The sequence below is a fragment of the Hemibagrus wyckioides genome, linkage group LG21 (genome assembly GCF_019097595.1).
Source record: "Hemibagrus wyckioides isolate EC202008001 linkage group LG21, SWU_Hwy_1.0, whole genome shotgun sequence".
Lineage (NCBI taxonomy): Eukaryota > Metazoa > Chordata > Actinopteri > Siluriformes > Bagridae > Hemibagrus > Hemibagrus wyckioides.
The window spans coordinates 7,617,946-7,645,945 of NC_080730.1; the positions used below are offsets into that span (position 1 = coordinate 7,617,946).

General features: G+C 37.3%; 2 protein-coding genes across 3 annotated transcripts in view; both read right to left on the reverse strand.

Moving 5' to 3' along the window:
* si:dkey-49n23.1 (semaphorin-3D) overlaps nucleotides 1-10,795 on the reverse strand; it is a 54,057-nt gene extending 43,262 nt beyond the window's left edge. The window contains exon 1 of one of the 2 annotated variants that reach the window (XM_058373063.1): nucleotides 10,645-10,795. The gene's annotated coding sequence lies outside the window, so the exon portion shown is untranslated. Of the gene's footprint in view, nucleotides 1-9,277; nucleotides 9,300-10,644 lie in introns of those variants that run through there. The other variant, XM_058373064.1, reaches the window with a different exon arrangement.
* Nucleotides 10,796-13,657: 2,862 nt separating this feature from the next.
* On the reverse strand, nucleotides 13,658-27,057 carry ssuh2.1 (ssu-2 homolog, tandem duplicate 1). Its single transcript, XM_058373067.1, has 12 exons — nucleotides 26,919-27,057; nucleotides 23,105-23,200; nucleotides 22,393-22,477; nucleotides 21,319-21,448; nucleotides 21,120-21,180; nucleotides 19,273-19,397; nucleotides 18,828-18,890; nucleotides 17,391-17,470; nucleotides 16,833-16,925; nucleotides 15,560-15,665; nucleotides 15,242-15,349; nucleotides 13,658-14,211 (listed from the first exon to the last, which is right to left on the reverse strand). Exons 1-12 carry the CDS (start codon nucleotides 26,941-26,943, stop codon nucleotides 14,077-14,079), a joined length of 1,107 nt encoding a protein of 368 aa, XP_058229050.1. The 5' UTR covers nucleotides 26,944-27,057; the 3' UTR covers nucleotides 13,658-14,076.
* Nucleotides 27,058-28,000: the final 943 nt, after the last annotated feature.

The following is a 28,000-nucleotide window of genomic DNA, read 5'->3' on the forward strand; positions in this document are numbered from 1 at the left end:
TGTTCAAAACACAAAATGGCCACACAAGTACAGACAATTTGCCAATTAGTTGCTTGGAGAAGATCCAAACGGGGAAATCCCCTTTCATAGCTTTACAGAAAGGTGTCCTAAGACTTTACACTGCTTAAACAGCAGGGAAGCAGATGAATCAAACTCGCTGGTGTTTTGTCTCTGGATGCAGGAGAGGAAGTTAATTCTAGAACGGAGTTCAGGCTTTAAGGCGCTTGATAAATATTGGCTCTGCTCTTGCTATTCGCTGTGGGGTGTCTTACAAGAAAAAGGCAGCATTTCAGGACACAATGTGTTTCTTTGGTTGTTTAGTCTGCTTTGACTGAAGGAGACATAATACCTGCTGCACATCAAACCAATTAGTTTCAGTCTGGAGACAAATAATAAAAGTGTGTCCTTGCCAAAATCCATATCAAAAGAACATTGTCTTATCAAAGGGAATTAGTTTAGTTTATACAAAACACTGTTCAAACAACACACAAAAGGGCAATCAAAGCAATGACCTAAATATAGTGCTTAAAAAGGTAAGGTTTAGAATTCTGAAATTGGTGCAAATTTATTAACGGTATAAGAAGTCTATCTAATGTAAACCACAAACGATAGGAGAGAGAGAGAGAGAGAGAGAGAGAGAGAGAGAGAGTGTTTATAGAATTAGGTGATCGCTAAAAAGCACATAAGCACTTGTAAATTTACAGATGATTTATATTCATTAACTAGCGAGTACATAAAAAATCAATGCTACCGAAACCTTCGTAAATCTGATGGGTTTGGTCTGGGCTATGAAAACTTTACTAAAACATTCATAAATTAGCCCCATTGTGCCTATCAAACATAGTTTATGTAATGTTTAAAATCTCCTCACAATAAATCTACAACAATAACATTGTTTCTGACCAGAAATTGGACAGTCTTGGCCATTGGATGATTTACTTTTGTGTTTTTGTTATATTTTAATCAGGTTTTTCTGAATTGTTGATTTAGGCTTATCAAGTATCTGAGTACTGACAACATAAACTTATTGGTGCTTAACAGATGACATAAGGTGAATTATTGGTGATTTCATCACTGGTGGTCTAAGTGACCTCATTTCTGTTTGGATGTCACAACCCATCCTTAAAACACACATTCATAATTCCCTATAGTGGAAGTGCACGCTGTCTGCCTGACGTTCAAACAATAGATCAGCCCACACTAATTCAGACTGACAGTGGAGCCAGTTTGTTTAAAAAAGTGTCGCTACCCACTTTCCTGTCTGTCAGAGCTCTATTTGGACACTTCTTCACATGATGCAAGACAACATTAAGGTCCAACTTCTCTTCAAAGAGTTCTCTGTACACGCATGACTATTTGTAATATAAAGCGCCTGTATTAGCACGCTCCGGTTTAATGAAAATGCCTGTTGGGCTTGGGAGGCATAATTATAAGACAAGGTCCTTTGCCCACAATTAAGCAAACTACTTCCAGAGAACTCCATTCATCTCTAACCAAGGCTGGTGGGGACATTTACATATGGCCAAGACCAACCACAATTGCAGGGGGCTGATAGGGTCTCATCAGTATATGCTGCTCGTTAGGAGAGTCTGAAAAATATTTAAGCTCAGTTTACATAGGGTGACATAAGATGACATATAGAAATGCAAGGAAGCAATTAGAGTTACCTGTGGCTTCCTTGGCTGAGGGTTCAGAAAGCAATTTGCTGGTCTCTGCATTATTTCAAAGTTTTGTCAGAAGATGTAGAAGCTAACCGATGCTACATTGAGGCTAACTCCCTGATGTTACCTGAGGTCATCCACATACTGACATAACGCTGAAATGATGCAAATGATTTACACAAAGACATGTCATACAATGGAAAATTACAGACAGGCATAATCCTTTTATAATATCTGTTTGCCTTTGTTGCCTCTCACCATATTGCAAACTCAGAGATGTTCTACAGGATGATACAAGAAGGAAAGTAAATCAGAAGCAAAAAGCAAGCGCCCGACAATAGGTTTTTATCTCTGCTCATGAGTCTGTCCGATGCATACTTCCCCATAATCTCCAGCTGATTTATCTTGGACCTTTTGGCCTGAGAAATTCCAGTGCTGGTTGTTATTGAGTGAGAGAAAACACAGTGAGAGCTCCCTACTGGGAGGCAAGGTTCCCAGGAGAGTTAAGGGGTCATCATGGCACTCCCATCCAGTCCAGTGGGGAGCTATCTCTGTCTTTGTGCCAGGTGCAGAACCAACAACCTCCCATGCCCTTCCACTCTCTGAAAAGGACTCAATGATTTCATCTAAGCAACAGCATTTTAATGAGGGCCAAAGAGAAGGTCATGACAACACTTAATCCTCTAGATAACATATGTGTCATATAATAAATGGTGCGCACATGTTTAAGGACATTTTCATTTATTTATCCTCTGTTTATACTGATCAATCTTCTTTGCAGGGAAGCTCTGGGACAAGTCTGGCATTTCACACTACAATGATCTCCAAAAAAGCTCTCCCTCCTGCACAGATGCTAGAATTATCACCTCTCACATAGATTATCGAAAGCCTTGACACTCATCTGGGTATAAATGGGATTGTTTCTGTTTTTGTTTCGAGCAGAAGCCTGAAAACTGTAATCACAGCCTCAGGAACCTTGAACGTTCTCTCAACATCTTCCTATTTTGAAGAAATCCCGGAGAAGAACAGTGGGACTAACAAGTGTTGCTCCATTACACCCTGGAATTAATGTACTCCAAGAATGAACAGTTGTGCAATCAACTCCTAACAGCTCGAGTCGAAACCAAGAACAATGGGAAACAAAAATAGCCTGGTTTTTACGTCAAGCGTATTTCCGCATGACATCACCAATAAGTTTTTTTTGCAAAGGAAATAAAGTCTTGGAGCTGTCTGGATCACAATGTGGTATAATTTTCGGAGGAGGCATCTCACCGTCGGGTCTGCTGCTATCCTTCAGATCTACAACTGGTTGCGTGTGTATAGAGGAACTCACTTCCAGCCAGTCCTCCCGAGGCTGGCGCCAGCCGGCACGTGTACTCGGATGCACACTGGAAAGGAAGTGCACTGTTGGGTAAAGCTCTGTTATTGTTGACTTGATGCAGATAAAGGGCAATTAATTAAGATAGAGGAGCAATACAATAGTCTATTGAGGTGCTTGCCAGGAAAGACGTTTCTTCCTTGCCAATTCATGGACGAAGACACGCAAACTGGCGGTGACAGAATGATTGCAGTTTTATTACAAATGGCCAATATGTTTAACTGGTGCTACGACTTGCGGCGTAAAGAGGCCATCTGTTCAGATCTGCAGTTGTAAAAAGAAATAACACAGTCAGATAGTTACAGAGCTACTGATTTCTGCAACTAAAATCTGTAGAGACTATTGCATTCAGATTTATATTAATACCCGTATACAAATCAATTAAACTAAGAATTAACTTCTCTGGACCTTTAGTGCGTGTGAGAACGCCACTGTATCTACTAAGGATCATAAACCAAACATTTGATGTTTCCAGCTTTTCTTTTGATCGTTTATTGTTGCATGTAGAAAGCACATAAATACATCTTTAACAATAGCTTCCCGTACACGTCTTGTGAAACAGTACTATGTTAAACACATGGCAACTGGTACATTTGATAATCATTTCAGTGCAAGAACTTGAGCCTACAGCACCAGAATTGATGCCAAATGTAGAAATGAAACAGGGCATCTATTTATGATTGGTTCAAATGGCAACAAGAGCTTTTTACATTTCTCGCAAATAAGAAATTGCCTCATCTACTATCCAGAGCAAATGTAAGAATGCGCTCTTTCTGTCATCACTCACTGTAAGTAAAACAGAGAACTAATCAAAGTCAGGCATTCGTTCCCACGCAACTCGGCAACAAAGAATAACTTTCAACGCTAACTTGCACTTTCTCACCTTATGTGTGTTTTAGCACACCTATCTTAATCCCGGGTGTGAGGAGAGGAGTTGTCGGTTTGTTAACACATTCTTTTCACACTATCCTCAACCTATATCTATTTTTATTCTGAATATACATTCAGTTCTGGATCTTCTTTTCTGTACTTTTACCACACAAATGTCAAACGTACCTAAAATAAATCACATTCAAGGCACAAAGACTGGGAAAAAAAGTAGAAAAGAGTGTCTTCCTTTTCCAATACCTAAACATATAGGCTATGATTCATGTCTTTTTTGTGCAGTTTACCGAGCTGTAATTAGGGTAGACATTGTACTGAGACATGGTACATCTGTGAAAGCTTGGCCAGAGAGTGAACGTTGAATTAATTTAAACAATTTAACATGTTTATCAGATGTGCAATATCACATGGTCACTTTATTATTGTCACTCTATCTTTATTATTGTCTCTTTATTATTCTTTATTCCATTTCTGCCCGTTACCAAAGTCACTTCTGTTTTGCTCAAGAAATAAGCAAGGACTGTACAATATTTGCAGCGTATCCTGGTGGAGCACTTTTACTCCAAATTATTTGCACTCTATGTAAATTTTATTTTATTCACATTCTACTTATTATGTGTATGTTACTTAACACAGACAGGAGCAGATCAATTCAATGACAATAAAGGCTTTCTGTTTTGTTCTATTTTATTGTGCAGGTTTTATTTCATTATATGCTTTTAAGTCGGATCAGATAAACGTCATGTCATTATTAAGTTTATATTATTACAGTATCAGAATGCTGAAGGGTTTAAACGATTGAAAGGGGAAAAGACCCACACAGAAATTTGTCTTCATCACTGAAAGACTACAAGAGCACATATGCCTGGTCTTGTTGATGCAAAGCTTAGGCAGGTAAAATCATATCACATCTGCAGCACTGGAATTGCCTGCAACAGCTAACAAATTGAGTGTAATTCAGCTGTCGGGGAACATTGATGAATGAGCTTTCTTCAAGAAACTTCATTACTACTATTAATTAGCGTAGCTGTCCATCAGCCCAATGATTAATTTGATGTACTTTGCCAAATTAAAAACAAAACAGAAAAAACGATTCTCATATTTTCTGTGGGAAAAAAGAATTTTAAATGACCCAGTTAGAATTTTCCACATTCACATTTTCCAAGCAGAGTAGGATAGGATGGCGTGTAAGAGATCAGGACACTGGTGACATTCTTTTTGGGTGGTCTGTGCCCTCTTCTCTTGCGCTCTCTTTCTCTTTTTCTATCCTTCGTCCACTCCTCCACACACAGGAAACAGCAGGCGAGGAAGGAACAAAAAATACTTTGGAGACGACTAACCCACAATAACTACAATAGCCCCTTTACAATGGTTCTGCACATAGTGTCCACTCGCTGATGTTATTTCACCTTCCAATGCTGGCTTTGTTTCCTACAGACTGTAGTTAATAGCTTCCGCAGTCCTGGGCCGGCAAACAGAACGATTATGGGCCAACACCCTGACTTTGAGCACCCTGAAGGGGGAAAAATCTTTGGTGGGTGTTTGATAAAGTGATATAATTGACTCGAGGGCTATGATTAATATCAGTGTTGCATGCAGCTTGTGTGAACAGGAAAATAGAATAAAAATAAAATAAATAAAAATAAAAATAAAAATCGAAATAGAAGAATATGAAAAAATATAGCTGTGAGGGATATATGGAAAAATCGTGATTAGGATATATGACATAGTTATACACTGAGTTATACAAAGTCATCAAGATAAAAATAAAATAAACAACTTATACAGTATGAATATACAGTACATATCTTATCAGTATATATCAGTCTTATAATTCACTGGATAAAAAGGAGTGGGCATTCTAGGAAATAAAGTAGATAAGGCCAAATTCTGTCTTATGAACGTCACATTGTTTAAACAAGATTAAATATAAACCTAGCGATTACAAAAGTTACATTCAAGCATGTGGAAACTAGCCTGAATACATTTTTCTGATATTTTTCATCTTTTCTTATGGATGGCTTATGAATGAACTTCATTGCTAAAACAATGAAGATAATGGTCATATATACATCTATGGCTGAGTTAAAATGTATTTTCAGTGAGTATTTACTTAAAACGTGGATGTGGAAATTAAATTGTTTCCCCAAAACACTACTTTCCATTTATAATTTAGAAGAACCAGTGAGGAGCTTAGGCTTTAGGCAAAACCTCCTGGGTGAAGTTTCCTTATGAAGCTGGTTGAAAAGATTTTATCAGGAATACTGTTTCAAGCTTGATTTAAATATTCATTATACCCATGGTGGATATTTTGACCATGGGTACCACCTCTTGATTATTAGGATCTACACCGGATCTAATTAGGAAGGAGGTATACAATAATTCCACAGTTCTCTTTACACCATGGAACAAATCTATAATTCTCCTTCATCTTACACCTAAGAAGAACTTACCAACCCTTCTTCTGTTCTTGCCCATACTTCTACCACCCCATGTCCAACATCACTGGTCTTCATTCAAAGGAAAAATAAATTCAAATACAACTGCCCAGGAGGTAAGTAGTTAAGTACCATGTCATTCTAGTCACCTGGCAGGAAATGAAGATGAATTGAGCGTCACTGAATGAAGAAATTCACACCTCTCCACTCGTTAACAAACGGAATCCAGGCGTGCTTATGACCCTATGTCTCACATTCTTGCCTGCTCAATAAAAGCAGTCATGACAATGTGACGATACATGCCCCCTGCTCTGTTTGTCCTGGAACAATCTGCAGAACCAAACAGCAATAAAAATTCCTTGTGAAAATTCTTTATAGCCTCTGCATTTCCAGACCCACAAGCCACACCATGGTGCAAGAGGCTGAAGTGATATCTCATTATGAAACGTGTAGCACTGCATGGAAACCCAACCCTTTAGTATAAACAACATGAGAGAAAACCAATCTCTGTGAGCCACATCCTGAAACTTGACCTCGAGTCACAGTGGGCCCTCATTGTCAAATCGGACAATGACCCTCTTCCTCATCTACAATGGAAACAGCTTTACCAATCTCAGGCTCGGCTGACGTAAAACAGAGCCGTATCCGAGGTGCGAGGCCTAAAGAGTCACAGCCAGGGGGTGATTTTTTCTGAGGAGAGAACCTGCCACAACCATACCTGGCTTAAATAAGTCAGCTAATCAGCTTGATATGTATTCCCTCAGGTAAATTATGATTATTAGAAATAATACACTGCAGCTGCTAACACAAACACCCCTGGGCCTCATGCATGGCGGATTTTATACATGTAAATTAATCATAACAAAACCACCAAGGGCAAGATATTTTTACATGTTTTTCTCCCAATTTAGTGTTAGCCAGTTCCCACAGACAGGTTAGGGCTTCCCTTCTGCAATACTTGTACCAGTCTGGAAGAGCAAAAGGCTAACACTCTGGCAACAACTGGCAAGGGTCATTTTTATCAACATGGGAGAGAAGAAGATCCTTCATTCCACCCAGAAAGACAAGCCTCTTGCTATAGATGAACTCCTTGCTATGGTTTACTCCAAGTTCAATGAACTCTTGGACAGTAGCATCATTGTGGAGCACCACTGACCGAAGTTATCAGTTCCTCAACTGTAGTAGTAGTAATCAGTTCCTCAACTGTCCAAGAGGGAACTTATGACTGAATTAAATCTGTGCAACACAAAACCTGCTATTATGACAGTATATCACTATTGTGGGCTATAATTTGTACTACTCTAAATCATTTGTTATAATCTGTTTTCTACAGCTATTCAATGCAGCATCTGTTATTACATATAGCTATTTGAGTGGCCAGAACAAATTTTACAGTTCAAAACTAGTTTAAATGTTCCGAATATTTATACATATTGCTTTCTCACTATGCAACAATTTAGAATGAGTTCTAGTGAGAATGCTAGCATGTGAGTTGTACACTAATCTATGTGTGAAGAGGCAACTTGTAGATCTCAATATCTGCATTGAGCTCAGCTTATACTGTATGTGGCACCTTGCTGTTTTACTGAAATAGGTTTTATAACAAATCCATCAGAGGGCCACATATAGACAGACAACCACACACACTCCTACGGGCAATTTAGAATCAACCTAATGTGCATGTTTTTGGGCTGTGGGAAACCAGAGTACATGGAGTGAACCCATGCAGGCACGGGGAGAACATGCAAACTCCACACAGAAAGCCCCCCTGCCTGTTCAAACCAGGGATTCAAGCCCAGGACCTCCCGGGTGTGAGGCAACAGTGCGAACCGCTAAGCCACTGTGCTGCCATTATACACAGTATATTAATCAAAATATAAATTATCAGTAGACCGATATTGGGAGCTAAATGACTACCAGTTTCTCTGGAACTGACCAGCTGTAGTTTCTTGGAAACTTCATAAGAGAGAGAAAATAATGTACGTGATAACAGGACCTGATTGTTTTGCTGACAAGTAATTCAAAGTATGTATATACTTCTCAACACCATTAATAAACACAGATTTCCATTTTATAGGCTAAATATTTAAATCGCTATTACAACAGGACAACTGATCAGGACTGCTTTAAAAAAGAAAGTAATAAGTACATGTAAAAAATAATCTTAGCCATTGAGAGTAACAAAAAACAATCGATTTAACCCGTGGAAAAGAGCACCATGACCTTGGACATCACAGATAAGAGCATTAAACAGCCAAATAACCACCAGATGCTCAGATAAGCAGAAACAGATCTGAGCTTATATAAATCAGAGGGCCTCCGGCTCAAGAAAGGAACGTGTGGACTAGTACAAAGCTTAGTCACGACATCAGATGGCGAGGGAGTCAAAGTCGAAATGTACTCATGAAAGTTAATTTAAGTCCCTTTCATGTTCTCCATAAAACATAATGGGATGTCCTGCACTCAGATAAATACCTTTGAGTAAGAGGACATACCACAGCTCTTGTCCATTCAGCCTTGTAATCGGGACCTCTGACTTTAAAACCACAGAGTACAAAACAGACACACACACACACACACACACACAGCAAAACCAAGCTGGAAATTGGATCCATCTGCCAAATATGGCATATTTTGTTCTTTTTAAACCAGGCAAATGGCTCTCAGTTCAAGAAGGACTGAAATACCAAAGAACTTAGTCACTTATTCAATAGCAATGACTGACCTGATCTATTAACACTGGGGAGAACATGCAAACTCCACACCGAAAGGCCCCTGCCTGTTCGAACCCAGGACCTTCTTGCTGTGAGGCAACAGTGCCAACCACTAAGCCACCATGGTGCATATAACTTATCAAAATCTGAGGCAGATTGGCTCTGGTCAGCCAAGAACTGGAATCACAGGCACAGGCTCACCCAAACTTGAGCAACAGTAGCTCGTCTGTTGGATCGGATCACACAGGCCAGCCTTCACCGCCCATGACCCTGTCGCCGGTTCACCACAGATCCTTCCTTGGGCCACTTTTGATAGATACTGACCACTGCAGACCGGAAACACCCCACAAGAGCTGCAATTTGGCCCTTGTCGAACTCGCTCCTTACGCTTGTCCATTTTTCCTGCTTCTAACACATCAACTTTGAGGACAAAGTGTTCACTTGCTGCCTAATATATCCCACCCACTAACAGGTGCCATGATGAGGAGATAATCAGTGTTATTCACTTCACCTCTCACTGCTCAGAATATTATTCCTGATCGGTGTATACTGAATCATTCTAATTCCCAAAATGCATCATGGTTGTACACTCAGGTGCATCTGAGCAAAAACACTGACACTAATCTACGTGCTTACAAAAAGTTAAACAAACAAACAAACAAACAAACAAATAAAATAAAAGCTTGTTGAAAAGTCAAGAGAAATGTAATGGGATTAAATTCATTCATCTTCAATCACTTTATCCTGGTGAGAGAAGTGCATCTCAGGAATACTGTGCATGAGAAAATCGCCTTACAGAAAAAGTGACCAGCTTCAAACCAGTGGCAATGTGAGGCGAACATGCTATCACAGAAATATATTCGTTAGGAAATATTGTTCAAAATTTATTGTTCGTTTATAATTAACTGCATTAATATATTAAGAATTATACATTAACCTTACCTTTTTTTCCATAGGAAGATGTTTGAGACAAGAGTACTGGTCTTATGACAATAATGCAAGCAAAAGCATAATCCTTACAGTTTACACTCTCAGACATAACAATGGCCCTTAAGGTCACTAAAAATTAGGAAACACTACATGCTCTAAAGATAGAAAATATAACAAACTTGACAATCAATTGTATCTTAAAAGGTCGACCTGAGTCACTATGCTCACTGTTCCTGCTAAAAAACAATTTTGTTTTTTTTTTTTTCCCCAACCATCACCTATACAGATGCAGAAAAACAAGTCATAACTACTAAACTACATAACAGGAAAAGGGCACAATTAGAGGACATTACTGACCACAAACAAACACCTTTTTACTGTGTGACATGTGTGTAACCTTTAATATTCACATAGGCTGAAAAATGTCAAAACTATTTTTACCTATCAAAAATTTTTTTTGATCAGGAAAATTAACACTTTTATTTATTATTTTATCATAAATTATTTTATCATCAGTATTATTACTGTCGGCGCGCGCTCTATTAAACCAGTTTAAATTTCATAAAAAGCAAGCAAACAAATAACTTGCAATGAAACAAACAAACAAATCCATGACATGTTTATTTTTTGCATCTTACCAAATGATGGGTTTCTTTCTTCTTCTTCTTTTTTCGTTGAATTAATGAATTAATTATTCCGCTTTCCGAGACGCCGGTTAGGACCGAAGATGACGCGCGTGCCTCTTTTCCAAGTCTTGCTTTTGGCCAGAAGCTATAAACAACGGGCACGTGCGGGCTGAGCCTAGCCTATCCAATATGGAAAGAGATAGGGGTCAAAAACTAGGAGAATGTTATATGCTGTGTTTTCAATGTAGCCTATTTAGGTATTAATCTATTGTTACTGAACGTGTATAAATATCACAGAAGATTTTATTTTACTTCGAAATACAATTACTGTTGTGTGACACTAATAGTACGTTTTTATTAAGTCCGCCAACTACTGATAAATATCAGTGGCGGGCCGGGCATTTCACACTGGTGTCTTTCCTGAATTAATCCACCGCTATACCATCATTATGACGCTAAGGCAATAGATACTAATCAACCGTTAAATAGCAAAATAAAAAAGAAATTAGGCTACAGTATTTCACAACTCACAAGGAATATTCAATTTTATTACAGTCCGCACTGAAAATGAATTTGTAAGGATGTCTGCGACCAAATCGATTTCTTCTCCTCTGCCAGCCATTGTGAGTTTATATATATATATATTATTTAGTTTGTGCGGTTCACTGCCTCTGACTACTCCAATTATCCAATCAAAGGACGGAAAATTGCTGACATAATCGTATGCCTGCTAAATGGCCAACCGAAAATCTGATTAGTTAATGTAACAATTTCATTGGCACTTATTTTAAGCTATGGGCGCCTGCACTATTGATTCTGAAGGCAGATTTCTTTCATCCTGGCAACACATGATGTCAGCCACTGGCTGAAATATGATTGGATAAATACTCTTATCATAAATATACACTACTGGAAGCAGCACAACCAAGAGAAAAGCTATGAAATGTAGAGAATAGACTATTGGGAATAATTTAATACACATTCATGGAAAAATATATTTAATATATTAAAATGCAATTCAGTGATTCAGATCACTGCTGTTTAGGCCAGCAGAGAAGGCCTTGCTGGCGCTGACAGCCCACTACTGATAAATATACAACATGCAGACCCCAAGCTGGGATGGCTGGTATAAATTGTTTACCAGTGCTAAACAAAATTATTTGTTTAATATTATTAAAATTATTAATTTGCCAATTATCTTCCTCTATGTAAGAAGAAAATACACAAAATAATAATAAGGTATAATCTTATTTGTTTGCGACAAATAAGTTGTTTTGAGTTTAAAGGTTTTCATTTGTGGAATACGTTTGTAATGTAAAAAAAAATGTAATCCAATATTTCATATTAATGTGATACATTCTTGCCATACCAGTCTAATAGAATGCAGCATTTGTGTCTGTCAGTATAATTAGTAAGCTACAGCTTACTACTGCTTCATCAAACCTGGCCACTTTCTTCCATTGCTCCGTGGTCCAGTTCTAATGCTCACATGTCCATTGTTGGAACTTTTTGGTGTTGCACAGGGGTCAGCATGGGCACCCTAACTGGTCTGTGGCTATGCAGCCACATATGCAACACACTGTGATGCACTGTGTATTCTGACCCCTTTCTTTCAGAACCAGCATTAACTTCTTCAACAATCTGAGCAACCATAGCTTGTCTGTTGGATCGGCTTTCGCTCCCCACGTGCACCAATGAGCCTTGACCGCCCATGACTCTGTCGCTGGTTCACCACTGTTCCCTTCTTGGACCACTTTTGATAGATACGGTAATTAGTGTTGTTCGGTGTTATTCACTTCACATCAAAATGAGTTACTGAAATGTGTCTCACATGATTTTGAACATTGTGAAGAGAACGCATCATAACTGTGCATAACTAAACACCTGACATAAGTGGTTTCATAAATCACTGTCTCAGAAAACAATACATACAACACTAACAAAAATTATTATTGCAACCGTTTTGTTATTTTTGAGCCACATGGCCTTCCACATCCTCCTCTTCCCACATCGCCAGCTGTTACATCCTTCCACTTAGTTCATGACGCAGATTTGATGCCGTTCTCTTGTTATGCAGGTGTAATTTTAAATAGGAAATATGTTCCCGTTTTTGTTTGTGATGTTCGACGATATGCAGGAATAAACATGAGGGTTTTTTCCCCCACTTGTTTGGTTTAACCTCCACTTATTTCTCCTTTTATCCCGAATTCATTCAAGCTTGATTTGGGACTCAGCAGGGAGATAAATCCAGTCCACCTGTGACAACATGTCTGATTTAATATGCTTAAATGAGTAGTTCCCTATTTCACACACACACACACACACACACACACACAAATTGCCTTTCCAGTCAGCAGTCTTACATTGCATAGTTTAGTGTTTAACATGACTATACACAACAACCAGGCATAACATTATGACCACCTGCCTAATTTTGTGTTGATCCCCCTTTTGCTGGCAAAACAGTCCTGACCCGTTATGCACTGTGTTTTCTGACAGCTTTCTGTCAGAACCACTTCTTCAGGAACAGTAGCTCGTCTGTTGGATCGGATCACACGGGCCGTCCTTCACTCCCAACGTGCATCAATAAGCCTTGACCGCCCATGACCCTGTCGCCTTTTCACCACTGTTCCTTCCTAGGACCACTTTTGATAGATACTGACCACTGCAGACCGGGAACACCCCACAAGAGCTGCAGTTTTGGAGATGCTCTGATCCAGTGGTCTAGCCATCACAATTTGGCCCTTCATCAAACTCACTCAAATCCTTACGCTTGTCCATTTTTCCTGCTTCTAACACATCAACTTTGAGGGCAAAATGTTCTTTTGCTGCTTAATATATCCCACCCACTAACAGGTGCCATGATGAGGAGATAATCAGTCTCATGTCACCTGTCAGTGCTCATAATGTTATGCCTGATAGGTGTGCTACATATACAATCTTCATACTACAAAGACTATGGTAAGAGATTCTGAAATGATCCGAAGACACATCCAAAAAGGTTCATATTTCATACAATGTGGCATTTATTCAAATTCAGAGCACTGTTACAAAGGGGCATATAAATATTTAGTACATATTGGTAACAAAAAAATGATCAAAACCTTTAAAAAAAATTATAGTGTACATAAAGTATTTATATTAAATTGGCACTAACCTGAATTACTTTACGATATTAATAAAGATTTTCAACAGTAATATTGTGTAATATACAATAAGCCTAAATTAATTAAACATTCATTCATGCGTTAATTACAATCCTTACAACTGACAAATCGTTTCCTTGGCACATATTCTCATCATTCTGCATATGGTTATGTTTTTGCATCAGAAGCATATATTATAATCTCTTTAAGGCACTGCTCAGCAGCCAGGATTTAATAATATATGTTTTTAAAAAGACCATTTTTTCACATTGAATTAATAAAGTCGTAAGGTGAGGTGCTACAGGACAGTGCAGGAAGTCGGATATTTTGTGGTGTGGACCTTCTTTTCCGTCCCGTAAACGAAATAGTCATAGATTTTCCCATTGTAGGAGTAGAAGGCTTGAGTAAGAGGCACCAACTCCACTGACTGTCTCTGTGGATAGACAGACAAAGAGAAAGAAATAGCAGGAGAGCTTATAACCTTATAATTTTGTGGGGTTTTTTAGCCCAGTTTTAAGTAGTACTTCGGTGACATATATTCAGTGGCATGTAAATAACACATGCATAACATAAACCCCTTGTGCAAATAAAAGCTGATAAGTCACAAAATGTAAAACGTCCACATCCAAAATTGCATAAATCTGTTATAAATAGTATTTGAAATCTCCAGAAGTCTAAAACACACAGGCTAAATCCAGTCACGCTACCTCACTAAATAGTATGCAAAATGTCTAGACCATTAAAACAGTACTCCTGCTGGGCATACTGCTATACTTAATAGTGCTGAACTTATTATAAACCCTAGAAACACCATGGCCTGAAGTCCATACTTCCATGCTGTTTAGTTTTAACTTGTTATAAACCCTAGAAACACCATGTCCTGAGGTGCATACTATCATACGTGACATTACACAGAGCCCTGAAGCACACAATATTAGTTTTTAAAAGCACTCTACATTTCATAAACCCTTATAAATATACATCTTCTACCAAATGTAGTATAGTATTTACATTTCCATGAAAGTTTTTAATGTCTTGAAACACACAGTACTCTACAAAATAATGTAAACTCTCTAAATTAGAGCTAAACTAAGCTATGTCTCAACTTGCAAAAGTTCTAAAAATGACTTAAAATCTCAAATGATCCAAAATAGTATGTATGTACAGGATTCATTAAACTCTCAACACACCAATGTAATAACTTTGCACTCTACTGTATGAAAGTCACATGAAAATTCTCAGAATCCTAACTATGATAAAGCTATATTTTATTTATTTTGTTTCTTAATGTATCTAACCTCTATATAGATCTCAGGTCTTACTAAGGCTATAGAGGCAGACCATTTTGACACAGGTTTACGTTACGATCTTGATGGAATTTGGAAATGATTGCAGTTGCTGCCCCCTAGTGAATAGATCAAAATATGCAACTGCTCTGGTCTTTTGGAGTATTCCTTACTCACCTGTTGCAAAATGCGACTGACAACAGAGTATTTATTCAGGTGCTCGTGGATGGCTTCTTTGGAAGCGTTGCAAATATCCTGGTCAGGGAAGCCTACGATTGGATAGACCTGCAAATAAAGCTCAAGATTATATACTGTCTCTTTTTATATGATGTTGCAGTCTTAGGGATATGTAAAAATTCAAAAATCAGCAACATATTTTTTATTTGGTACATATTATCTCCCTAGCCCATTTGTTATGCTGCAGTGAATTTTGGCTGAATGAACCTCATTTTATGACATTATTACTGGTGAAGAAAAAACAGGAAAAAAGAATACCAGTAGACTTTCATCTATAAAGAACGCTGCCCCAGACACTTTCTCAAACTTCTTTATGGGGAACTCAGCCAGCCGGTGAGGTATGAACTCATACACTTGGTTCTTCCTATGAAACATCAGAATTTTGAATGAATTTTGAAAATTCTAAAATGAAGTAAAACAGAAATGTGCACCATCAATATTCAAGATGTTGAACAATTTCTAGGTCATTATTTAAATTTTGTGTTACTGACCATGTTAACTCAATTGAGATTTTCTGTGAGTCTTATCCCTTCCGCTGAAGATTGAGTTCAGATGACACACTGATGGATTTGTGCTAACATGGATCAGCTCAAATGAACTAATTAAAGCCATTAAAGCTGAGATGTAGTAGCATAGTGGTTAAGCCTACTGCTTGGATTATTGTGAGTTCAAATCCCAGGGCTGCCACTGCTGGGCCCCTGAGCAAGGCCCTTAACACTCGAATATAAAGTAAAAAGGGAGCATACCAACTACTAAGAAGTTCATGTAAATATTACAAAGATTCTATTTTTCATTCAAGATATTGCTGATATTATAATTTAATTAAATCCACTGTGTTAAATTTCAAAATAATAATAATAATAATAATAATAATAATAATAACATTATGAGCACTGACAGGTGAAGTGAATAACACTTGGTGGGATATATTAAGCAGCAAGTGAACATATTGTCCTCAAAGTTGATGTGTTAGAAGCAGGAAAAATGGGCAAGCGTAAAGATTTGAGCGAGTTTGACAAGGGCCAAATTGTAATGGCTAGACGACTGGATCAGAGCATCTCCAAAACTGCAGCTATTGTGGGGTGTTCCCAGTCTGCAGTGGTCAGTATCTATCAAAAGTATCCTTTAAGTCCTGTATGTTGGAGATGGGCCCCAACTCACAACTTACAGGAATGAAAGGATCTGCGAGATACCTAGATACCACATCACACCTTCAGGGATATAGTGGAGTCCATGCCTCAATGGGTCAGGGATGTTTCGGCAGCCAAAGGGGGACCAACACAATATTAGGCAGGTAGTCATAATTTTATGCCTCATCGGTGTACTGTATATAAAGTTAACATATGACATAATGTATATGTACATATGTATTTATGAATAGTATATGTATTTAAGCATTAGGTAAATGCTAAATTCTGTTCAATAACACAAAAGAAAAAAATAAGACCTGGGATTTGAACTCCCAATTTTTGTCTAGTTGCCTCAGCTATTAATCCAAGTTAAAAACAAAACATCAGTCAAATAAACTTACCACGTGACAGTGAGCTGAAGGAAATGCAAAAGCTTTTTACGCCCATTACACTTGCGGCATGTTTTGTGACCACTACCATGGCACCATGTACATCTAAAAGAAAAAAAACCCCACTGATGTACATGAATGATATCTACTGCATAGTTTATAGACAAATAGAACATGCTTTAATAACTCATCACAGGTTTATGTTAATGTGCTCTTCCTAATTTAATATATAATGATATTCCATATTCTCAAAGTCTTAAAGTAAATAGATTTTTTTAAAAACTAAGCAGTTATTGCAACAAAAAATGGCTAATATGTTGAATCTTTCCATAAGGCGACATTTATTTAACATTTATGGAGTCACATGTTGTCAGGGTTTTGTTAAGTTTTCCACTAAAGCAGAATGTTCAGGACTTTCTGGTGTTTTTAAATCAAGACAGAAGAAAACTAAAGGGACACAGATGAGGGAACAGTTAATATCTGTGATAACGTAATCAATAACAGGGACTAATCTGGCTCGCAGGACATAAAGCGTACCCCCTGATGTGTGCAGTATGAACTGTTACTTACACTTTTCTTCCCCTTCCATGGCAGCCAACACATTTTCTTTTCCTGCCATGTACAGTGCCATGACAGGACATACAGCTGATCTAAAGGTAAAGGAACAGATACATGGTCATTTAAAATATAAGGCTTTTTATTAATTATCATTGAATGTTTTTTTAGTAATCATGGATTTATGTTTGTATTTTGTAGTAAACTGAATTATAAAAATGCCAATTAAGAGCCGATATAAAGTGTTGTCTTCCTTTGACAAACACCACCCTCACTGTTTAAAGTGTATGCCATTTAAGTTGCCTCTTATAGCAAAGGGGCGGGGCTAAACTGCAGAAAATTGTGAACGAAAGAATGAAACTTAAGCATACCCACCACTAGAATTTTAAGAATTACAGATAAGTTATGCATTGGTTTATGAGCTTATTAAAGGTTTAGAAAAATTAAAAGGTATATAAAAATAATAATAGGAATAGAATTTCCCATCTTTGAGGATCCTGGTGTGTTTGTGTACAGATGGGAGTTTTTTAAGACATCCTAACCACAAGGAAGTATTTGCCATATATTTAAAAGATATAGCATACAGCATACCGCTGTGCTATAAATGTCAATTAACACTAAAAGCTTGTGTAAGCACTGATCAGCCATAACATTCTGAGCACTGACAGGTGAAGTGAATAAGACTGATGATCTCCTCATCATGGCACCTGTTAGTGGGTGGGATATATTAGAGGCAGCAAGTCAACATTTTGTCCTCAAAGTTGATGTGTTAGAAGCAGGAAAAATGGACAAGCGTAAGGATTTGAGCGAATTTTACAAGGGCCAAATTGTGATGGCTAGATGACTGGATCAGAGCATCTCCAAAACTGCATCTCTTTTGGGGTGTTCCTGGTCTTCAGTGGTCAGTATCTATTATCTATCTGTGTCCAAGGAGGGAACAGTGCTGAGGCTCACTGATGCACATGGGGAGTGAAAGCTGGTTCATGAATGGTTTGATGAGCACAACAATGAGGTTGAAGTGTTGACTTTGTCTCCAAAGTCCCCACATTGTCTCTTTTGTCTCCAAATTCCCCAGATCCCAATCTAGTCTAGCATATGTGGGATTTGCTGGACAAGCAAGTCTGATCCTTACAGGACTTAAAGGATCTGCTGCTAACATCTTGGTGCCAGATGCCACAGCACACCTTCAGGGATCTAGTGGAGTCCATGCCTCAATGGGTCAGGGCTGTTTTGGCAGCAAAAGATATTAGGCAGGTGGTCATACTGTTATGGCTGATCGGTGTATTACAATTTGATTATAGATACATTATATTGTACTAAGGTCACGATAACTATAAAACAGACTATCTGTGTGAAGAGAAACTTCTGGAATATTTCTGTAAATCAGTAAGTATAGATTTGCTCATTTTAATCTGCTCAGCTCAACGTCTCGAAATAAAAACACCTACTCACCCATCCTCTGCTATGGCAGTGTGTACAGCGCACACGTCCTTTCCCCTGGCACTGATGACAAGGCTGAGAAATGACAAGAATAACAGAAAATGAACAAATACTAGACTTGTCGGAGGCATGAGGTAAGGATCTGCATCTGGGGATGATTTGTCTATCGTGTGTTTTGTGTTGCAGTGAGCTGGAGAAAGGATAACATGGGGTGAGAGAGAAAGAGAGAGAGAGAGAGAGAGAGAGAGAGTAGAGAGAGAGCAGAGCAGCATAGCACAAAGCATGTGCATGTGTGTGTCTGTGTAAATGCAAATAATGTCGTTGAAAAGCAAGTACTGAAGATTTCCTTGAATTGTCCAATGCCTGCCTCCAGTCTCCTCATTTAAGACCAAACACAGGTAAGTGCTTCAAATGGTTAAAAAAAATAATACTTGAACAAGATTCTTAAAGGTAATACCTTTACAGATGAGGTGTGAGGCACACGCACTTTCAGGACCGTGTCGGTAAATTTGGGTGGATATTGCACTTCTACCTTCCACGGAGGAGGGATGCTGCCATACTGCGGCCCGTCCACATACTGACCTGGTCATGAAATAATGATCAATAAGATTCACATTCAAATAACTATACATTCATAGTGTTAACTTAAGTTTTTAACTGCCCTTTCAGTCACCATTACTTCATTGTAGTATGAATATACAGGAGCCAATAAGCTGCCATTTAAATGTACAGAATCTATAATATAATATTTGCTGTAGGTGTGCTATATGGGTTCAGAGATAAGTGTTGTTATTAGAATAGTAGTATGATATTTCAATAGTATAATATCAGTTATAGTATTAAACAAATATGTTGATTCACATAACATGAAATCAGACTCAATCTGACAATATGACACTTTGACTTAAGCACCAATAACTGTGTTTTCCAAACTGCATGTCTAATTCATCACACACTTTCTATTACAACCATATGGATTTCAAATGGATGTTCTGGCAAAGTAATACATGCTGTTATCTATAAACATGGCTGTCCCATTGCGTAAACAATAGTAGCAGCCAGAATCAGCTTCTTCCTAGGCGGAGACATGCAAGACTCAAGTGGGAAGTGATCCGAAGTTTGTAGGAGCAACTGTAAAACTGTAAAAAGAAAAAATACTTAACCCAAGTACACTAACATTGCTGATAATGAACAAAATGGTCAGCGTCACAAAAGAATCGTCAGGATTATTCCCAAGCAAACATTTATTCTATTCAGTCTTGACTAGTCTAGTCAGTAATGTAGGGAGCCTTACATAGCCATAGTCATGTAATTAATCAGAAGGCCTTGCTTATCTCTGGGAGCTTCCTGAGTATGACAATAGAGACATTGTTTATGGGACAGGAATAGAGCTGGAACCTTGGTGCAAAATAGAAGGAGGACAAGTTCATACTTTATGGAGTTTGGGGGTTTTTTTACAAAAAAAAAAAAAATCTGTGAAAGACAAACTCATGGAATGTATGGAAGCAAACAAGGTTTTACATGTGCTGTTTATTCTCTATATCAGAATAAAAAGGCTTCTAAGTACAATATGGACATAAAATAGTGAAGACATTAGTGTATCTTGTTACTGAGGTAAATGTAGTTCTATTTCAATGCTGTTGGCATAATTATATGTGGCTAATATCTAAAATGCTCAGTAAATGGTATAATGTTTTTTCTTTAATGAAATCCCTTTTGAAATTTTAATACTTGCTTTCAGTTGTACTAATCTACTAATATTGCACAAGATGTGTTATTTCTTTATGTGTTCATTCTCAAGCAATCCTTCAGTAATGAAGGGCCTTGTTGTGTTTATCAGTAACACTGATATTTCAATAAAAGGCCATCTTTTCCTCAAATAAGGAATGTTTTTGTGGCTAGTTTCTGGTTCAGGCATTGGTTAAAAAACGAACTTTATACTCTAACAAATTGCAAGGGCTGCAACTGTTTACTCAACCCATTCAGCTTCTTTAACATAGACAAAAGAACATAATAGGAAAGGTTCGAATGTACAAGAATGAATTTGTAAAAGAGTCGCTCAATCTGAGTCAGCTACGTTTTCTGAACGTTCCCATGGACTCACATACGTTAAAACTCATGGACTTGACTTCTCTAAAAAGAACACCAAAGATAGGGAACCTTATAAGACAGCTATGCTTATGAAGCTTTCCAAATAGGACAGGCTTCATCCTTGTAGCATAAACACAGCCTAAAATGGCTAATCAGGTGATATATTTTATATAACCTGTTATTAGGACACGTGTTGTATGTGACATACAATACCAGTATATATCTCATGCTCCCAGGCACTTGATCTGGACTCTGTAAATGTTTCCAAGCGATACTAAAGAAATAAAACAGATTATTCTCAGATTAAGTGAATGTACTTGATCTGAAAATAAACTGTCCGATTGTTATGGAAAACATGCAAGTAATGTAAGTACACCATCAACATGATATAATACACAAGGAGTTGATTTACACGGTATACTGTAAAAGGCCTCAAATCCTTGAAGACCAGGTTCTGGGCGGGTTTGCTGCTGTATGTCCATTTTTTCCCCACAAACTTGAGCAAAGCCTCCCTGGCCACATCTTCAGACACCTGAGGCAGCCTATAAGACCAACACCATTACATTTCTCAAATATTTAATAAGCAAAAACATCAATCATCTATACCTGCTTATCCAGCTACTACTACCGGGTCACAGGGAACCTGGAGCCTATCCCAGGATACTACAGGCACAAGGCAGGGTACACCCCGGATAGGATGCCAGTCTATCACAGGGCCCAATCACACACATCCACATGCTACGGACAATTTAGAGGTGCCAATCAACCTATAATGCAGGTCTTTGGACTGGGGGAGGAAACCCCTGAGGCACAGGGAGAATATGCAAACTCCACACACATATCGTGGAGGTGGGAATTGAACCCCTAACCCTGGAGGTGTGAGGCAAAAATGCTAGCCACCAAGCCACCATAAGCAAAAACAATAAAGACCAAAATTAAATTCTATATAGATATAGCTAAATGAAAGGAATGGCCACAGACAAGTTATTTTCTGTTATCACTCATGTTATAAGAGCAATAAACAGTCACTCCTTTACCAGCTCATCCACTTCTTTTAAATGTTATGATTTTATTACTATCAAAAAAAGTTTTGGATGTGTTTTATTACTATTACTAATGTTATTGAGGAGATGTATGAATTGTTTGGCACACAAGGAGCTCACACACCTCCCATTGCCCTGCACAGCAGCAGCTACACACATATAAAGTTCATGATACTTTATATACAGAAACCAAACAATGTCCATCTTGACAAATCTTATCTCAGATTGGCAGACTTGATAAAATTATTCATTTGTTTATAGATTGAATATGTCTGATAAGTCAACTTCCTGTGTACTGAAAGAAAAGAAAATGGGTAATCTATTACAAAGTGTGTGTTAATATATAAATCTTTTGGCCAATCATAATCAAATGTTTCAACAGTGTTGTGGTATAGAAAATACATAATTTACATAATTTAATTTAATTTAATGTGCAAACATACATCACATTGGGGATGGAGGCACTCCTGTCATTCTCAGGCTCGGGAATTAAGTCAGGCGGAGGAGGGTAGGTCTGATCTGTGCAGTCTGATAACAAAAATAAATCAGAGTCAAATCGGAAGAGTGACAACATCTAATGCAACAGACTGGGAATTGAACGTCATTAAGTTTATCAGCATTCTTAGAAGCTGTTTGTAATGCAGAAAGTGGAGTTATCCTGCATTTCCTTAGAAGTTGTCTAGAAATGCTCAAATGTTTATCATAAACTCTAATAGACCGTCTATGTCACTGTTATGCACATTGAAAATAGGATCCTATTATATCATTTTAGTAAGAATAGCCCCCTCTATTGGTCTGCTTAAGGATTCTTTGGATAAAATGGAGGCGGCGGAAACTCTTTTGGTTAAGGCTCTAGGTTGTTTATCAGAAGGTTGGAGTTCAAGCTGCCCAGCTACCACTGTTGTTCCCTTGAGCAAGGCCCTTAACCCCCCAGGCTCCAAGGGCACTGCATCATGGCTGATCATGCGCTCTGACCCCAACATCCAAAGCTGGGATATGTGAAGAAAGAATTTCACTGTTCTGTAATGTATATGTGACAAAAAATAAAGCTTCTTTTTCTAAATGGGGCAAATAAAATGCTTTGACATTTGCAATGACATTTGACATCTTGCATAGTTCCTCTGCATAGGAGTCAGGCCAGACTAATGTGCTTACCTCCACCTTTATGGTCTTCATAGCCTGTCACACTGTCCAACCAGCCTGCAGGTGGGACTGAAGGACCCTCCTCAGGAATACTTGGGTCAAAAGCTCCTAAAAAAAGGATTACATCTAGAACCCTTAAATGTTTTATGAAGATCCATTTAACAGAGTGATTCCCATTTAGAAAGATTTCTAAAGAAGCTACAAAGAAGGGTGGAAGGGACCATCAGATGTTATAAGAAACCTACGACCTACTAAAATTACATTACATTAAGTATATGAGTTGCTGTTCCTTTTTCAATTATACCATTTTAGCCAAATAAGGCTTGTTAATGCTAGTTATTTTTAATAATAAAGTGGTTTACAAACTGCTTAAATATGAAATACTGAAAAGTTTAGACACATGTTCATGGGATTATTTCCTTTTGACTATTTTAACAGTAGGAAATAGCAAGAAAACGTGTTATGCATGTACACTACCGCTCAATAGTTTGGGATCGCTCAAAAATTGTATTGTTTTCCAAGGAAACACACACGAAATTAGTCTGAATAGAAAATATAGCAAAAGAACAGGACGTGCTGACATGTCAGAGTTGGAAATAATGATTTTGATGGAAATAATGAATGTTTTCTTTAAACTTTGCCTTCATCACACAAAAAAACACCTTTTGCAGCAATTACAGCCTGGGCATTCTAGCTGTCAATTTTTCAAGATAATCTGATGAGATTTCACCCCATGCTTCGTGGAGAATCTCCCACAAGATGGATTGGCTTCGTAGCTGAAATCAAGCTGAAATATGCAACTGATCCCAAACCTTTGAGCGGTAGTGTATATTTTCAGTGTTCCTAATAAAGGTCTCATGATAGAGCTCACAAACAGGCTAAGTTTCTCACTGGTGGATTAACAGTCCCGCTGATGTTGTTATTTTAATGATAAGGAGTGTAGCTAGTACAACACAACTTGGCCCATACAATGTAAACATAATGTACTGTATGCTCTCTGGTCTTACACAAAAACTTACAGTCTTACAATCAAAACTGGTCTTACAGAAACTCTGATTGTTTTTACACTACTTTTCCAGACTGACAAGAAAGGCTTAAAAAGAGAGTATGTGTAGTAGCAAACTCTCAGCACACCCAGACAACTTCGGGATAAACAACTGTTAAAAAAACATTGCTGTATTGGCTGAAAAGCGAACCATTTAATTCGTCCATTCTTCCAGGGGCTATTCATGGGGTCGTTGCCTGGAACTGGGAGCTCCAGCATACAGAGTTATAAATACAGCTTTTCTCACATTAAGTTAAGTGAACAATACAATTATGACGGTGGTATAAATAGCAGCGTGAATGCATTTCCTCCAGCAAGATTGGTATTTGAACACAAGCACAAGAAAGGTGAAGGAATGGTGGCTGAAGAAACAATGCACTGAAAATACATTACTATATCAAATCAATGTGACAGCTCGCAAAGAGAGGGAAAAAACAGGAAGGTTTTACTAAATTTTATAGAATATAATACATGCTTGTCCTAGAGGAGATGCTCTGGCAAAATAGCATAAAAATAAAATGAACCAAAATTTAGCCAAGATGTGTTTGGTGTAAGAAGGTTGCTCCTATAGATTTGCAATGGCTAATATTTCAAACAAGTAACGCGAACATCGTAGCTACAAGTTTACCGATCTAACAACTGTATTAATAAGCTCACATTTAGATGCTAATTATGGCTAAATACATAAACAAGACAAAACGTTTAAGGGTTCTTTAATAACTGATATAGCATAATGTGGTTGAATTTGCATATCTGATTGGCTGGAAACTATTGATTCATTTTCTACAACAGCATTTCTGACAGTAGGTAGTATGAAGGTTTAACTTGTTTACTTTATTGTATATTAATGCACATGTTTTATATATATATAAAATGCATTTATATACAAGTTATATCTGTTTTTTAGCTGCTGTAACATAAGCGATAGCATGATCTAAATGATTGTAGGATGTTCCACAACATTAAATATAATATGTAACTATAAATGGGTAAAACATGCTCTATCACTCATTAATAAATAAAAAATGTATGAATTGGCAAATAATTGCTGTGATATATGGAGAATAAAACTGGAAAATAATTAACTCACATCAACACATAACCTGCACAAGCCCAGTGATGTTTTATTACATACATAACAGACAGAGTCTGATGAATATCATAAATCAGGATCTCTGGTGTATAATAGCAAGAGAAAACCCCACCCAAATAACTTAACACAAAGCATTTAAGTAGCGCATTGTTGGACTTGATTACTGACGTATAGTTAAAGTAAACTGCACTGATGGGAAAATCACCCAGGGAAACTCACCCAAGGAGCAGTTCATTGTAGGTAGGAGTATTTGTGCAGACTGCAAGGCACTGTAGCTTAACAATGGACAAATTAACACAACTATAATCCCCTCAGTGCAATAATGAAGTGCTAAGAAACAACCATAATAAAAAAACATTCTGGCAGCTCTAGATAATCTTAGGTCTGTTTTTAGAATAGAAAATGTACTGTCACGGTGCACGCAATGATTTTTAACAAGCATCATTTAAGCAAGATAACCCATGAAATCAAACGCTGTTAATAGAATTTGTTCCAAAGTTGTCCAGTGTAAAGAAGCAAAAGAAACAGGCAACACCTATATCACCAAAAACTTTGTTTTGTTTTTTGTTGATTCCATTCAGAGGCAGACTTTTGTGCTTCAGATCATCGTCTTGCTGCACAACCCAACTGCACCTGAGCTACCGATTACAGACTGATGCCCAAGCCACCTTTTCTTATTGTAGGATGTTGTTTGCATAACACCAGATATAACGGGACCCATGTCTTGCAAAAAGTTTAATTTTACAGCTCTTCATTCTACAAATCATCCCAAAAGTTTTTTTGGCAAATGAAAGAGGAGCCTTTATGTTCCTCTTGGTTAGCATTTAATATCTATTTAGCATTAAATATCTTTCTAGTGGTGAAAACATGAACACTGACTTTGTCTGAGATGAGCAAGGTATGCATTTCCTTAGCTGTTTGTCTATGGTTCTTATATGATATTTATGGGTTGAGTCACCGATGCACACTTGGCAGAATTTTGGTAGGCCGAGACATTTCCTGGAAGATTCACTACTGTTCCAAGTTTTTGTTGGTGTTGTTGATAATAACTCTTACTGTAGTTCACTTGAGACACCAAGCCTTAGATATGGCTATGTAACCCTTTTCAGATATATTTTGATAATTAATTCAATTGATCGCACCACCAAATGCTGAGACCTTTTAGCTTACAGTCCATTGCTGTAAAAGGTAAAGTCAAAAGGGATGGCAGTAATCAAGCCTTGGTGTATGGTGTCTAGTCTAAATGAACCCAATAAAATTGGGTTGAACCAGTAACCCACTGGTGTGTTTAGCTTCAGCAAATGAAATAATAATTAAACTAGTTTGTTTGTTTCTCTGTTTGGAGGGTTTTAGGGGGTGCAAATATGCAAAACAACACTGTATTTAAGAGGTTAATAGAATTCAGCAAGCCACAAAACCTTAAATTAGAGCAGCTGAAATTTCCCCTGCAGACATTCCTCTTCTTGTAGTAATGCAATAAATAAATATACAAGAAAGTCATGCAAAATTATAGAAAGCCATTTGAATACAACTACAAGTCAGTAAACATTAACCCGATTAGGGGATTGCATTTTAATTTATATATACTCTGACTTTTCTTCTTCCAGTGTCTCACAGCCTGATGTGTAACTGTCAGTCTGTTTACTATGATATGTATTATAGTCGAATAGTCAAATGTACAAACTTACCGAGATCGTGCTCTCTCTCATCCATAATCCTGGAGGAACAGGAATCTGTTGCAAATTAACGCACTCTGATCGCGCAATTATTTTGGATCTGGAGATCCACTTCTGTGCGTGCCCGATGACGTTAAAACATGGCCACGCCCACCGAGCGATCTTGTATCTAATGTGGCGTTCACTGCGTGGTGGAGTTGCCGTTTTAGAGACTTTCCGACTTTAACTAAACTGTCTTTCCGACTCGGAAACATGTTTATTGTAAGTGAAATAAAAAAAAATAAAAAAATAAAAACAGGGTGATTGGGGATGTTGGGGAAAAAATGCAAAATGTTAAAGGATCTCAAAAGATAATGAACTGGTAAATACCCAAGTGCTACCATTGGCTCACCAGCAGGTGGCGATATGGGCTTACTGGTAGGAAAGTCGTCACCATTATTATTATTATTATTATTATTATTATTATTATTATTATTATTATTATTATTATTAATAATAATAATAATAATAATAATAATAATAATAATAGTATTAATAATAATAAATGTTATTATTATTATTATTATTATTATTATTATTATTATTATTATTATTATAGAAGTGTAATCATATTAAAGTTATCAATTTTTGTTTTATTTTATTTAGATATCATCAGCATTCTGTTAAATCATTTCCAGTTTATTGATGTACATGATTAATTTGTGATTAAAGTTTTTTTCAAATGATTAAAAAACATAATTAAATGGCATTAATAATAATAATAATAATAATAGTACATATTACATACTGTATATTATATTATATTATATATGTATATATATATATATATATATATATATATATATATATATATATATATATATATCATTATTATTATTATTATTATTATTATTAATAATAATAATAGTCTTCTTTTTCAAAGCACTGCAGAGGAAATTAAATATGTTAGTACGTTTGCCACACACCGGGTTTCGGGTTCGATTCCTGCTTTTGACAAGTTTGCACAGATTTTGCATTTTCCTCTTGTTACGCCAGTTTCTTTCCCCAGTAAAAAAAAAAAAAAGATATGCATGGTAGGTAGACTGGCATGGATG

What these genes read in the sequence shown, in the direction of transcription:
- ssuh2.1 (XM_058373067.1), bottom strand. Translation starts at nt 26,943, where the DNA reads ATGGATGAGAGAGAGCACGATCTCG. An exon ending in TGAGAGAGAGCACGATCTCG is followed by an intron (nt 23,201 to 26,918) that starts GTAAGTTTGTAC and finishes TCCTTTTTTTAG; the next exon opens with GAGCTTTTGACCCAAGTATT. An exon ending in TGAAGACCATAAAGGTGGAG is followed by an intron (nt 22,478 to 23,104) that starts GTAAGCACATTA and finishes TTTTGTTATCAG; the next exon opens with ACTGCACAGATCAGACCTAC.